Source organism: Microtus pennsylvanicus, chromosome 2 (genome assembly GCF_037038515.1).
Source record: "Microtus pennsylvanicus isolate mMicPen1 chromosome 2, mMicPen1.hap1, whole genome shotgun sequence".
NCBI lineage: Eukaryota > Metazoa > Chordata > Mammalia > Rodentia > Cricetidae > Microtus > Microtus pennsylvanicus.
The window spans coordinates 82,368,402-82,384,603 of NC_134580.1; the positions used below are offsets into that span (position 1 = coordinate 82,368,402).

The window sequence follows — 16,202 nt, forward strand, 5'->3', positions numbered from 1 at the left end:
ACAAATATTTATAGTGCAGTTTGAGATAACGCTGGTTTAATAAAGTGACAGTTGTTGGTTTTCCTCCATGATCCATGAATCTCCTAGCCCAAACTAGCTGGCAAGGTTTCCATTCGTGTGCATAATTACCCTCTTCTTACACAGTTGTTTTATTTGTTTATTTATTTAGTTTTTTTTTTTGACACGGGTTTTTCAGTGTAGCCTTGGCTGTCCTGTAACTTACTTTAGACCAGGTTGGTCTTAAACTCACAGAGATCTACCTGCCTCTGCTTTCTGTGTGTTGAGATTAAAGGTGTGTGTTACTGCATCCCAGTTTGAACAAGTTTTAAGAAATTATGTATTTTTTTCCTTTTTTAATTTTTTTTAAATTTTATTTTATATTCCATCCACATTCTCAACCCCAACTGAAATAATCACACAGAAACTGTATTATTTAAATCACTGCTTGTTCCATTAACTCTAGATTCTTATTAGCTAACTCTTACAACTTAATTTAACCCATTTCTATTAATCTGTGTATCACCACATGGTTGTGGACTACCAGTGTGGTTCTGGCATGTCTGTTCCTGGTGGGGCTACATAGTGTCTCTGAGATGCCTCATTCTTTCTCCCAGCATTCAGTTTAGTGTTCCCTGTCTATCATTGTTCTGTCCTGTTATAGGCTCAAGCCAGCTTTCTTTATTAGTTAATGTTAATCACAGCATACAGAGGGGAATTCCACATCACAGGATGAAGGCTTAATGATGATAGTTGGAGTATTCAGCCATCTGATTACAGGGGAAGACCACTTAGGGTTCTCTCTCCACTATTGCTAGGAGTCTTAGCTGTGGTCATCCTTGCGGATTCTTGGGAATTTCCTGGCACTAGGTTTCTCCCCAACCTCATAGTGGCTCTCTCTATCTAGATCTCTCCATTTCACTCCCACAATGTCCCTCTTCCTCCTCAGCCAGTCTATTTCCTCAAGTTGTCATCTCCCATTACCTCTTCTTTACAACCCCATTTCCCCTGTTTACCCAGGGAGAGTTCATCTGCTTCTCCTTCCCTGAGCCATCCATGTGTCACTCTTAGGGTCTTCATTGTTACCTGCCTCCTCAGGATCCGTGGATTGTAGTTTGAATATCCTTTGCTTTATATCTAATATCCATTTATTGTTGAGTATAAACCGTGTTTATCTTTTTAAGTCTGGGGTACCTCATTTGGGATAGTTCTTTCTAGTTCCATCAATTTTCCTGTAAATTTCAAGATGTCATTGTTTTATACAGCTGAGTAATACTTCAACATTTTCTTTATCCATTCTTTGGTTGGTAGGCATCTAGATTATTTTCAGGTTCTGAGTATTATGAATAATACTGCTATGAAATAGTTGATCAAGTGTCCTTGTGGTATGATTGAGTATCTTATAGATATATGACCAGGAGTGGTATCATTGGCTGTTGTAGGAGAGATGCTATTTGTTTTCCCGGCCACCTGGCTAGCTTACACCCAAAATAACCACACAAAATCTGTGTTCATTAAATCACTGCTTGGCCTATTAGCTCTAACATCTTATTGGCTAGCTCTTATACCTTGATTTTGCCCATTTTTATTAATCTATGCGTCGCCACATGGCAGTGGCTTACCAGGAAATATTCAGCACGTCTGATTCTGGTGGCTCCATGGTGTCTCTCCCCTCTGCTTTCTTCTTCCGAGAATTCAGTTCTGTCTTCTCCACCTACCTAAGTTCTGGCCTATCAGGCCAAGACAGTTTTTTTTATTCATTAACCAATACAAGCAACTCATAGAAAGAAGTACCTTCTACACCAATTGGCCTCAAAGTAGACTGATTTCCAGTTTTCTGAGAAAAAGTCACACTGGTTTCTAAAGTGACTATACAAGTTTGTACTCCCACAAGCAGTGGAGGAGTGATCCCCTGACTCCACATCTTCTCCAACATAAGCTGTTCTCAGTACTTTTGATCCTAGTCATTCTGAAGGTGTAAGATGGTATCTCAGAGCCATTTGATTTGCATTTCCCTGATGATTAAGGATGTTGAGCAATTCCTTAAATGTCTTTATGTCATTTGTGATTCTTCTGCTGAGAATTCTTTGTTTAGCTCTGTACCCCATTTTTTTAAACTGGAACTTTTGGGTACAGTTGATTTAGTGTTCTGTAAGTTTCTTGTATTTTCATAAGTGTTTCCTTCCTTAAGATTGTAAAGTTTTCTTTTATGATTTTGTTTAATATATTTTCTTTGCCTTTGAGCTGCTATTCTTCTCCTTTATCCAACCCTATTGTTTTTAGGTTTGGTCTTTTCATGGTGCCCCAGATTTCTTGGACATTTTGTGTTATGACCTATTTGCCTTTAATTTTTTCTTTGCCCCCAAAATTTATTTCTTCTGCTTTTTCTGTGTTGGGAGGTTCAGGTCTTTCTGTTGTAGGACTACAAGGCTCTGGTGGTGCCACATTGCTCTTTAGATTGTTTAATATATTCTTGCATTAGTGTCTACCCATCTGTTAGTCCAGTTGGTGCAGGCAGTGTCTTTGCTCTTAGTTTGACTTTTGCAGTAGGTGTCTGGGTCTCATGTCTTGGACCAATCTGTGCAGTTACTGCCTGTTTTAGGGAGTGGCTCTTGGTTCACTCTGTGTACTCACAGTCTGTTTCTCAGGGAGCTGCTGGTCACTTGCCTCTGGTCAGTTCTGTGCAGTCACAGTCTGTATCTCAGGGGACTGCTGAGGTCGCAGAGAATGAGTAGGCTTGTAGGGACATGTAGATTGCAGTACCTGATAGGTGGTGCTAGGGCACACTGCCTATAGGACGCTTGCTCTTGTAGCTGAGGTGTGTCGGGGGTAAAGGGCCCAGGTTTTGCCTAGGGCCTACATACTGGGCTGTCCAGCTGAAAGGCTGGTCACTCACCTTTTGGTTTGTTCTATGCAGTTGTAGTCTGTGTCTCGAGGAGCTGCTGAAGTAGCCTGAGATAGGTGGGTTTAAGGATGAAATGGTATTTGTTGATGCTATGTATTTTGAGGTGTCTCTGGAGCAGGAAAAAATTATGCAAATTTTGTAGAAAAAGATAAAATTGCAGTTTAGAGTGTCACAGTTTCTTTATCATGAACACACACATGCACACACACATACACACACAAACAATTTTATACATGTTCTCTAGGTAATTTAAACAAGGAGATAACATCTACAAGACAATCAGGACAATTTTTCGGGATAGTCTCCTCCATACTCAGATGATTCTAATTTGTGGCAAGTTGACATTAAAACCAACCATAATGTACATTCTCTCTCTCTCTCTCTCTCTCTCTCTCTCTCTCTCTCTCTCTCTCTCTCTCTCTCTCTCTGTGTGTGTGTGTGTGTGTGTGTGCGTTCATACAACTTGCAGTATATTTTCCATAACCCAGAAGAAAACATAAACCTGTATTGTGAATGTATTCACATATATTGGTGGCCTAACTTGGAATTGACCATCCACTGAAAAAAATCTAATACAGAAATCTTTCACTTATATGGTTTTGACTCTATATTACGATGGGGACTGGAAACATGAGATTTAGACTTTAGGGATTGTATTTATATTCTTTTAATAATCTCTGATAAGTGGTTTACATGTGCTGTAAATAAATAATGATACATATAAAATGAATCACATCAAGGTATATCGCCAATTAAAGTAAAACTATTTTACTTCTTAAGTAGAGAATACAATATAGTACAAATCCTGATGGAGGATAAGATGATCTGAGGGAAATTGTGCTATTAGAAGAAATCTCATGATAACATGCAGACAGTTATCTTGCAAAGATATAATTACTCATTATATCGCCCAATGCTTTCTTAATTTGATATTATTTTCCCAACTCTGCTCATCCCTCAGATTTAAGAAAACGGAAGGTACAAGTATTTCACCCCTCCAGTTACACCCAGTTTCGGTTTCTCTCCTATTTGGGGATATATTAAGCACCTGTCCAAGCCCTTGACACAGTATGCCATTCCTAGGCGCAGCCATTTCCAGTATAATTCACAGTACCTAAACTCTTACTGTGCTGTGATACTTATTGAAAAATAAATCTAGTTTTGTCTACATTCATGTTTATTTACCTGTACAACATTTTATAAGATGTTATTCTGCTGTCTGTTCTTTGTATAAACTGTAAGTCTTCTTATATAGTCTCAACATACTTTTTCGGGGGTTGTTACGTGTGTGGAACATAGTTTCTTTGTTATTCTTAGTTGACAGAAATTTTAGTTATTTACTTTTGAGATTTATTTACTGCACTTGATTTCTGTCCATCTCAATCTATGCACACATCTATAATTAAAGGTCACAGTTTTACAGAAAATGAAGACTTCTCAAAATTCTTCTTTGTTTTAAACTACACTTTAATTAGTACATTAGTTTGATTTAACTCGGTGATGATAGTTAAACATTGAGAAAATATTTATCAATTATTAAGGAATAATATCAATGGGATTTTTTTGCTTTGAACAAGATCTCACTATGTAGCTCTAAATGTTCTGAAAGTCACTATGTAAGGCTGGCTTCAAACTCACAGAGATCCACCTGCCTCTGTCTTCTGATTGCTGAGATTAAAGGTGTGTGCCACCATGTTAACTTTCAAATTCACGTAGGTTAATGTTACCATAACAATCCTGGTTTTCTTTTATTCTTCCTTTTAATATCATACTATGAGCTACAGAAATTCTTTGGTCACATAGACCAAACCAAATACTCTAGAGAAAAGAATTTTATAACCACATGATGCTTTTAAATTGCTATGTTTTTTGAGCATATCTTAGTCTGTGGCCTCTTGAGGTACATTTAATTAGCTTCTTATCTCCCTAATGGAAGATTCCATGTAGCATTTTATGTTAGGGCACACAGAGAAGCCTGACTCTGCTTAGATGATGTTGTTATCATTCAGGTAAAATGCATGGCTGAAAATAAACTTAACAATGCTTGGGTGGCTAATTCCCAGATGCTAGTTTGTGCTTGGAATTACTGTGGATAAGAGCCACATCCTAAAGGGCTTGAGGAAGATGAGCAAAGTAGAGAGCAGTCAGGAAAAGAAATTGAATGCACAGGAGGATAGCTGATAAACAGCAACTGAAGTATTGGCAAAGGCTAAGTAACCGACTGCCTATGAGCTAGACCCACATTGTAAATGGCCTTGAGAAGCCAAACAACCTTGTAACATTTTCTACTAAGTTTGTGTAGCAATATAATGAATCATTCTTTATTCACCAATAATTGATTGAATGAATGATACAATACACCCTACGATCTAATGAGATATTAAAGATACTTGTAAGTAAAAAGGAAAGATTTGTAATTTTCTCCTCACTGACTTTTAAAAATAGTTTGAATGTGAACAAGTCACCTTCTACCAAACATTATGTGATTCTTCTGTAAAACAGAAGTAAATTTGGTCAAGATTTTCATGCTTTTCAGGTTGGAAGAGTGTTATGAAAACCTGACCAGAAGTAAATTTTAACATGTGACCAAAAGCCTCAATGTTGCAAACAGATGTTGTGATAAAATGTCATTTTAATTTTAGAACAAAATGGTACTTAAAATATAAAAAGTTGAATTTATTTTCTTGCTTTCAGCTCTGGTATAAAATATAAAGTTGGAATGTTTGTATTAATTTGATTCTGATCCGTGATCTGATCAGAAAGACTTTAAAGATGTGGAAGTGACTTTTACCTAATTATATTTTTGAAAAGAATACAGAATTATTTATATCTTACAAACTATTTAATAGATATAGTTATGTTTAAATTAGAAGCATCCAAATTTGGGTAGGTATCCTTAAGTTGAGGAAATGATTTGAAATAATAAGCATAGTGAAAATACAGACAGATTCAACTGAGATAAGTTCATAATTTAAATATTTATGCCTGGTTTATAGTACGCTTCCTCATTTTTCTATTCCCAATTATATACCAACTTTTCAAATTTTATAGTCCTTCTATGTGCATTCTTCATGATCTAGGTCTAGATTTTTCTTTCAATCTTATTTACCTCTTTATTCCTGCTTTTTGTAGCCTGAAAATAATTTTTTAATGTGTAGAAGAAAATTACTCCAGGGAGGACAATTTTTAAATCTCAACAGCACTTTAGGGGAGAAACGATGGAGAGGGGCAAAAGAAAGAGTGTGAGAGCGAGAGGGAGAGAGAGAGAGAGAGAGAGAGAGAGAGAGAGAGAGAGAGAGAGAGAGTTAATTTGACATGGAAATAGGGACATGGAATAAAAAAGGAACTTTAAAAGAAAGAGTAAGGACACCCTGAGAACCAGAGGAAGTATGCTTAAGGCAGGCTTAGGGTAGAGTTAGAAAGATTCAAATAAACATTACAGTTTATATTCTTTATCAATTCATAACTCTATCCAATCTTTAATATTATATAATCATGTGTATTTTGTGTAGTTTTAAAGAACATAAATGAGGAATTGTCCGTGTTTGCCAAATATGTATTTTTCCCTCATTTTCTAGGTTTTCTGAGTCTAAGCTTTGGGATGCACTAATGAGAAGCCAGACTTAAATTGAGCTGTATAAGGGTTGCTGTTTGAGAAATAAACCAATGAATTAAAATTTTTGAGTACTAAACATATATATGATATTCTTTGAAAGCAAATGTACCAATTTCACATTTGAAATGTTGTGATATATTGTTGTTGAAATGATGTGAATAATGTAATGTGTTAGTTAATGGGAGATGGGTAGAGCATTTTGAAACATATTTGGGCATGGTAGTGTGATGCCCTATGCTTATCCATATTCATTAATGTTTTTAAGTAATCTCGTGAGTTAGTCACTATTATGAGCAAGAGGAGAAATACATTGATATTATTAGCATTAATTGAACATCCAAAAATGGGGGACTTATCTATTGTGAACATGATTGTGTCTATGGCCACCTCACCTGGCCCTGCTCATCTTTACTGAATGCATGATTGCAATCTTTGTTTTATTCCTATAACTTTATTGTAGTAGCCATTTTAATATGTTTAAGACAAAGAAAACACAAGTTTTGGGGCATAGTACCTTTTCTAATAGTAGTCAGCACGTAGCTGATTAATCAGGGATCCTGAATCAAAAGCTCAGATGTTGTCTGCTGTGCTGTTTCTTCTCTAAATAAAATGAAACCACCAAATAATATGATAAATCTTTTCATAGAGTTATGATAAAAGGATTATTACAATATTTTTTGTTTTTATGTATGTCCATTTGTAATCCATGTGTCTATAAGTGTTCAATGGACAGAGGTTGTCATCATAATATTAATTTTTAGGAATAATACAAAAAATGGGAAAAATATATTGACTTAATGTTTCTTTCTGGATATATACCCTTAAGGTGAGAATTTCTATATTCTTTTCTTTTTTATTTATTTTTTCCGTTTATTTATTTTTTAAATATTTCTGTCTATTCCCCGACACCGCCTCCCATTTCCCTCCCCCTCCCCCTATCAAGTTCCCCTCCCTTGTCAGCCCATAGAGCTATCAGAGTTCCCTGCCCTGTGGGAAGTCCAAAGACCACCCACCTCCATCCAGGTCTAGTAAGGTGAGCATCCACACTGCATAGGCTTCCATAAAGCCAGTACGTGCAGTAGGATCAAAAACCCACTGCCATTGTTCTTGAGTTCTCAGTAGTCCTCAGTGTCCACTATGTTCAGCGGTTTTATCCCAGGGCTTTTTTAGATCCAGGCCAGCTGGCATTGGTGAGTTCCCGATAGAACATCCCCATTGTCTCAGTGTGTGGGTGCACCCCTCGAGGTCCTGAGTTCCATGCTAATACTGCCTCTCCTTCTGCTCCTGATTTGGACCTTGAGATTTCTGTCCAGTGCTCCAAAGTGGGTCTTTGTCTCTGTCTCCTTTCATCACCTGATGAAGGTTAACATTCAGGAGGATGCCTATATGTTTTTCTTTGGGTTCTCCTTATTTAGCTTCTCTAGGATGACTAATTATAGGCTCAATGTCCTTTGTTTATGGCTAGAAACCAAATATGAGTGAGTACATCCCGTGTTCCTCTTTTTGGGTCTGGCTTACCTCACTCAGGATAGTGTTTTCTATTTCCATCCATTTGCATGCAAAATTCAAGAAGTCCTTGTTTTTTACTGCTGAGTAGTACTCTAATATGTATACATTCCGTACTTTCTTCATCCATTCTTCCATTGAAGGGCATCTAGGTTGTTTCCAGGTTCTGACTATTACAAACAATGCTGCTATGAACATAGTAGAACATACACTTTTGTTTTATGATAAGGCCTCTCTTGGGTATATTCCCAAGAGTCGTATTGCTGGGTCCAGGGGTAGGTTGATCCCGAATTTTCTGAGAAACTGCCACACTGCTTTCCAAAGTGGTTGCACAAGTTTGCATTCCCACCAGCAATGGATGAGTGTACCCCTTTCTCCACAACCTCTCCAGCAAAGGCTATCATTGGTGTTTTTTATTTTAGCCATTCTGACAGGTGTAAGATGGTATCTTAAAGTTGTCTTGATTTGCAATTCCCTGATCGCTAAGGAAGTTGAGGATGACCTTAAGTGTCTTTTGGCCATTTGAACTTCTTCTGTTGAGAATTCTCTGTTCAATTCAGTGCCCCATTTTATAATTGGGTTGGTTAGATTTTTACGGTTTAGTTTCTGGAGTTCTTTATATATTTTGGAGATCAGACCTTTGTCAGGTGCGGGGTTGGTGAAGATCTTCTCCCAGTCAGTGGGTTGCCTTTGTGTCTTAGTGACAGTGTCCTTTGCTTTACAGAAACTTCTCAGTCTCAGGAGGTCCCATTTATTCAATGATGCCCTTAATGTCAGTGCTGCTGGGGTTATACGTAGGAAGTGGTCTCCTATACCCATGTGTGTAGAGTACTTCCCACTTTCTCTTCTATCAGGTTCAGTGTGTTCGGACTGATATTGAGGTCTCTAATCCATTTAGACTTGAGTTTTGTGCATGGCGATAGATATGGATCTAGTTTCATTCTTCTACAGGTTTTCATCCAGTTTTGCCAGCACAATTTGTTGAAGATGCTCTCTTTTTTCCATTGTATATTTTTAGCTCCTTTATCGAAAATCAGGTGTTCATATGTTTGTCAGTTAATGTCAGGGTCTTCTATTCAATTCCATTGGTCGACTTCTCTGTTTTTATGCCAAACCAAGCTTTTTTTAATACTGTAGCTCTGTAATAGAGTTTGAAGTCAGGGATGGTAATGCCTCCAGATGATCCTTTATTGTATAAGATTGTTTTGGCTATCCTGGGTTTTTTGTTTTTCCATATATAGTTGATTATTGTCTTCTCCAGCTCTGTGAAGAATTTTGATGGGAGTTTGATGGGGATTGCATTCAATCTATAGATTGCTTTTGGTAGAATTGCCATTTTTACTATGTTGATTTTCTCAATCCAAGAGCAGGGGAGATCCTTCCATTTTCTGGTGTCCACTTCATTTCTTTCTTCAAAGACTTAAAGTTCTTGTCATATAGATCTTTCACTTCCTTGGTCAGAGTTACCCCAAGATATTTTATGTTATTTGTGGCTATTGTGAAAGGTGATGCTTCTCTGATTTCCCTCTCTGTTTCCTTATCCTTAGTGTATAGGAAGGCCACTGATTTTTTGGAGTTGATCTTGTATCCTGCCACATTACTAAAGGTGTTTATCAGCTGTAGGAGTTCTTTGGTAGAGTTTTTGGGGTCGCTTATGTATACTATCATATCACCTGCAAATAACGAAAGCTTAACTTCTTCCTTTCCAATACGAATCCCCTTGGTCCCCGTATGTTCTCTTATTGCTATTGCTAGAACTTCAAGGACTATATTGAAGAGGTATGGAGAGAGTGGAGAATTTCTATATTGTATGGTACTTCATGTTTAATCATTTGCATCTTTTGTGTTCTTTTTTCTACCTTATATGTCACCACACTTCTCTTTTTGTATTATACTATTAAGTATAAAACCAATGCTAGTTCCAGGACAGGCTCCAAAGCCACAAAGAAACCCTGTCTCGAAAAACCAAAAAAAAAATAAAATAAAACCAATATAAGGATAAAATTTGTTAGACAAGCACACCTATACTGTGCTGCAAATCTAGTCTCTAGTTTTTAAAAACTTCCCATACTTTTTTTTTATCGATGTGTTAATTTAAATTGTCATCAACAGTTTATAAAAACATTCTCTTTATAAATATTCATTTAAAAATTACATGTATCTGTCTTTGTGATTAATTTTATGATTCATACTTGAGAAAATCTCATGAAACTAAGAGGTGTCATTAGATTCCCTGGAGCTAGAACTGTAGACTATTGTAAGCTACTTGGTATGGATGCTAAGAAAAGAGCAGGGGTCTTTTGAAAGAGTAGCAAGAGCTCTTAATGAATGAGCCAGTTCACCTGGCCCTAGTATCCTCACTTAAAGCCCACCAAACCTTACTGTCTTTGAGTTTTTGATGAAAACTTTTGTTACAGGAGTTAAATTCTATTCCCAACTAATTTATAAATTTCAGATTATTGGTTGTGTATAGAACTTACTTGTCTCACACTACTCACTTTAAAGTTAGTTTCAATGATGCAATAAAATAGATTTTCATTACTAGGAGATTCTCCTATTCTATTTATAAAATTATAATTTATAGTTTCTCACATTTCTTCCTTCAGGTAGCACTGCCAACAGAGCCAATGGAAGGAAAGAATCAGTCTGTGGTATCAGAGTTTGTGTTCCTCGGACTCACCAACTCTTGGGACATCCAATTATTCCTTTTTGTGTTCTCCTCCATGCTTTATGTAGCAAGCATGACAGGAAACTCTTTCATCATGTTCTCTGTGGCTTCTGATCCTCACTTACACTCTCCCATGTACTTTCTGTTGGCTAACCTCTCCTTCATTGACTTGGGTGTTTCCTCTGTTATTTCCCCCAAGATGATTTATGATTTGTTGAGAAAGCATAAAGTCATCAGTTTTAGAGGATGCATCACTCAGATATTCTTCATTCACTTCATTGGTGGTGTGGAGATGGTTTTACTCATAGCCATGGCTTTTGACAGATATGTGGCCATATGTAAGCCTCTCCATTATCTGACCATTATGAGTTCAAAGATGTGCGTCTTGTTATCAGTGGCCTCCTGGGTGGTTGGCCTTATGCATTCTCTTATTCAATTGGCTTTTGTAGTAAACTTACCATTCTGTGGACCAAATGTTTTGGACAGCTTCTACTGTGACTTTCCTGGGTTCATCAAACTTGCCTGTGTAGATACACACAAACTGAAATTACTGGTCTTTGTCAACAGTGGATTCATATCTGTGGGCTCCTTCTTCATACTGATCATTTCCTATATTGTCATTATATTTACTGTTCACAAACATTCTTCAAGTGGCTCCTCCAAGGCTTTGTCTACACTTTCAGCTCATGTGACTGTGGTGGTCTTAGCTTTTGGTCCTGTGTTGTTCATCTACACATGGTCTTCTTCTTTCACACACTTGGATAAGTTTCTGTCCATATTTGATGCAGTTGTCACTCCCTTTCTGAACCCTGTGATCTATACGTTCAGGAATCAAGAAATAAAAATGGCAATGATGAGAGTATTTAAACAGATAATGGTTTATAGACAAATAATTAAACACTTGCACACTGATCATTCTTAACTGAGTACAAATGTTCATTGTTAATATCTGAGAAAAATATTTCCTTGCAAATTTGGTCTATTTATTCATATAAATTAACCATGGGGGTTTGGAGGACTATAGACAGAGAGGAGACAGTAGTAGTAAGGTCCAGGGGGAGAGGATCTCTTTTTGGATGGAGTAATGGTATAGGTATAAAGCTACTGGTGGCTGCTCCCTGTTTCTCTGGTCTTTCATATTCTAACCTGATAACTGACTCCTGATTTTTTATTTAAAGATATTAATTAGATTAATGCTTTGGAGGATGGCATGCTGCAATTGGGATTTGTTGCATGAGAAAAAATAAATAAAAGAAGAAAAATGTTTAAAATTCTCAACATCTTTAGCCACTAAGGAACTACAAATTAGAACTAATGGTATTCCACCTTGCTCCAGTCAGAATCTTTATCATCAAGGAACCAGATGACAAAAATTGTACTAGAAAATACTGGAAGGAAAACCATAACCCAAGGAAGCTAACTGCACCAACAAAATCACAGGCATCTGATAACCATCCATCAGCATCACCCAAAGAAGGGAAATATAAAAACACTACTACTGAAAAATAACCAAAATTAACAATCATTCATCATTAATATAGCTTAATATTAATAGAATCAATTCACATATAAAAAGACACAGGCTAAGAGAATGGATACAAAAAAGGATCCAGCATTCTGTTGTTTACAAGAAACATACCTCAACCTCAAATGCAGATACAACCTCAGAGTAAAAGGTTGGGAAAAGGTTTTCTAATCAAATGGACCTAAGAAACAAGTGGGTGTGGTATTCTAATATCTAACAAAATTGATTTCAAACAAAAATCATCAGAAGAGATGTAGAAGGACACTTTATACTCATAACAGGAACAATTCATCAATATGGAGTCTCACTCCTGAATATCTATGTCCCTAATACAAGAGCACACATACATGTAAAAGAAACATTACTAAAACTTAAATCACACATCAAATCCCACACATTAATAGTAGCAGATTTCAACACTCCTCTCCCACCAATGGACAGATCAACCAGACAGAAACTTAACAGAGAAATAAGAGAACTAACAGATGTAATGAATTAAATGGACATAACTGACATCTATAGAACATTCCACCCAAACAGGAAAGAATATACCTTCTTCTCAGCACCTCATGGAACCTTCTCTAAAATTGATCAACTATGGTAACAAAGCAAAATCACAGATAAAAAAATTGGAGTAACCCACTGTGTCTTATTAAATCACCAAGGACTAAAGTTAAAATTCAACAACAGTACTACTTCCAGAAAGCCTACAAACTCATGGAAATTGAACAATCAACTACTGAACCACCCTTAGGCCAAGGAAGAAATAAAGAAATTGTATTCTTCCTTGAATTCAATTAAAATTACAGCACAACATATCCAAACCTATGGAACACTATGAAAGCAGTGCTGAGAGGAAAGTTCATAGCACTAAGTGCCCATATAAAAAAATTGGAGCAAGTTCACATTCGCAACCTAACAGCACACCTGAAAGCTCTAGAAAAAAAGAATCAGACTCACCTAGGAGGCATAGAAGACAGGAAATAATCAAAGTGAGGGCTGAAATCAATAAAATAGAAACATAGAAAACCATACAAAGAATCAATGGAACAAAGAGCTGGTTCTTTGAGAAAATCAATAAAATTGACAAACCCTTATCCAAACTAATCAAAAGGCAGAGAGAGAACATCCAAATTAACAAAATCAGAAATGAAAAGGGGAACATAACAACAGACACCGAGGAAATACAAAAAACCATTAGCTCTTACTACAAAAACCTTTACTCTACAAAATTGGAAAATGTAAAAGAAATGGACAATTTTTAAGATAAATACCATATACCAAAATTAAATCAAGAACAGGTGAGCAATTTAAATAGTCTTATAAACCACAAGAAGATAGAAGCTGTTATCAAAAACCTCCCAACCAAAAAAGCCAGAGCCAGATGGTTTTAGTGCTGGATTCTACCAGAACTTTCAAGAAGAGCTAATACCTATACTCCTCAAAATGTTCCACATAATAGAAACAGAAGTGTCATTATCAAACTCTTTTTATGAGGCTACAGTTACTCTGATACGAAACCTGCACAAAGACTCAACCAAGAAAGAGAATTACAGATCAGTCTCACTCATGAACATCGATGCAAAAATTCTTAATAAAATACTGGCAAATCGAATCCAAGAACACATTAATAAAAATCTTCCGTCATGATCAAGTAGGCTTTATTCCAGAGATGCAGGGCTGGTTCAACATATGAAAATCTATCAATGTAATCCATCATATAAACACACTAAAAAAAAGACATATGATCATTTCTTTAGATGCTGAAAAAGTCTTTGATAAAATTCAACACCCCATAAAGGTCTTGGAGAGATTAGGGATACAAGGATCATATCTAAATATAATAAAAGCAATATACAGCAAGCTGACAGCTAACATAAAATTAAATAGAGAGAAACTCAAAGCCATTCCACTAAAATCAAGAACAAGACAAGGCTGTCCACTCTCTCCATATCTCTTCAACATAATTCTTGAAGTTTCCAATAGCAATAAGACCACAGAGGGAGATCAAGGGGATTCAAATTGGAGAGGAAGAAGTCAAACTTTTGTTATTTGCAGATGATATGATAGTGTACATAAGTGACCTCAAAAACTCTACAAGAGAACTCCTACAGCTGATAAATACCTTCACTGATGTGGCAGGATACATGATCAGCTTAAGTAAATCAGTAGCCCTCCTATACACAAAGGATAAAGAATCAGAGAGGGAAATCAGAGCTTGAAGTATTGAAATGCAGAGCCACAGTATTAAAATCAGCTTGGTATCGGCATAAAAACAGAGACATTGAATTGAAGTCCTGGATATTAATCCACACACACATGAACACCTGATTTATGACAAAGATGCTAAAATTATACTATGGAAAAAAGAAAGCATCTTTAACAAAAGGTTCTGGCATAACTGGATTTGACATCCTGTAGAAGAATGAAAATAGATCCATATCTATCACCATGTACAAAACTCAAGTCCAAATGGATTAAGGACCTCAATTTAAATATGACCACACTGAACCTGATAGAGGAGAAAGTGGGAAGTAGCCTTCATTGCATGGGCACAGGAGATCACTTCCTAAATATAACCGCAGTAGCACAGATAATAAGATCAACAATAAATAAATGGGACCTCCTGAAACTAAGAAGCCTCTGTAAAGGAAAGGACACAGGCAATCAGACAAAAAGGCAGCCTACTAAATGGGAAAAATATTCACCAACTCCACATCAGACAAAGGACTGGTCTCCAAAATATATAAAGAACTCAAGAAATTAGGCATTAAAATTCTAAATAACCCAATTAAAAATGGTGTATTAAACTAAACAGAATTCTCAACAGAAGAATTTCAAATAATCAGAATATACTTAAAGACATGTTCAACTTCCTTAGCTATCAGGGAAATGCAAATCAAAACAACTCTGAGATACCATCTTATATCTGTCAGAATGGCTAAGATCAAAACCACTAATGATAGCTTATGCTGTAGAGGATGTGGAGCAAGGGGAACACTCATCCATTGCTGGTGGAAATGCAAACTTGTGCAACCACTTTGGAAAACAGTGTGCCGGTCTCTCAGAAAGCTGAAAATCAACCTACCTCAGGATTCAGCAATACCACTCTTGGGAATATACCCAAGAGATGCCCAATCACACTACAAATCATTTGTTCAACTATGTTCATAGCAGCATAATTTGTAATAGCCAGAACCTGGAAACAATGTAGATGCCCCTCAACTGAAAAATGGATAAAGAAAATGTGGCACATCTACACATTAGGGTACTACTCAGCAGTAAAAAACAATGACATCTTGAATTTTCATGCAAATGGATGGAATTAGAAAACACTCTTCCGAGTGAGGTAACCTAGACCCCCCAAAATGAATAAGGTATGTACTCACTCGTAAGCGGCTCCTAGCCATAAACAAAGGATATTGAGCCTATAGTTCATGATTCTAGAGAAGCTAAGTAATAACATGAACCCAAAGAAACACACACACACACACACACACACACACACACATATATATATATATATATATCCCCCTGGAAATTGGAAAGAGACTAGATCATCTGACATAATTTGGGAGCATGGGGCAGAGGATAGAAGTAGGGGAGAATGGGAGGGTTGAGGAGAACTTGAGGGAATGGGATAGTCGAGATGGAGGAAGGACAGATATGAGAGCAAGGAAAGAGATATCTTTATTGAGGAAGCCCTTATGGCTTTAGCAATAAACCTGGATCTAGAAAAATGCACATGAATCCACAAGGTTGACCCCAGCTAAGACCCTAAGCAATAGTGGAGAGGGTGACTGAACTGGCCTTGCCCTGTAGTCTGACTGATGATTATTTTAAATATCACCATAGAAACTTCGTCCAATAACAAATGGAAACAAAGGAAAGACCCACATTGGAGCACTGGACTGAGCTCCTGAGATCCAGTTGAAGAGTGGAAGGGGTGAGAATATAAACAAGGAAGTCAAGACCATGAGGGGTT

At 36.7% G+C, this 16,202-nt stretch overlaps 1 protein-coding gene across 1 annotated transcript; it reads left to right on the forward strand.

Moving 5' to 3' along the window:
* The first annotated feature begins 10,651 nt into the window (after positions 1–10,651).
* Positions 10,652–11,614, forward strand: LOC142844924 (olfactory receptor 4F21-like). Its single transcript, XM_075963702.1, has one exon. The coding sequence runs from the start codon at positions 10,652–10,654 to the stop codon at positions 11,612–11,614; it is 963 nt and encodes a 320-aa protein (XP_075819817.1).
* The last annotated feature ends 4,588 nt before the right edge of the window (positions 11,615–16,202 follow it).

What these genes read in the sequence shown, in the direction of transcription:
- LOC142844924 (XM_075963702.1), top strand. Translation starts at nt 10,652, where the DNA reads ATGGAAGGAAAGAATCAGTCTGTGGTATCAGAGTTTGTGTTCCTCGGA.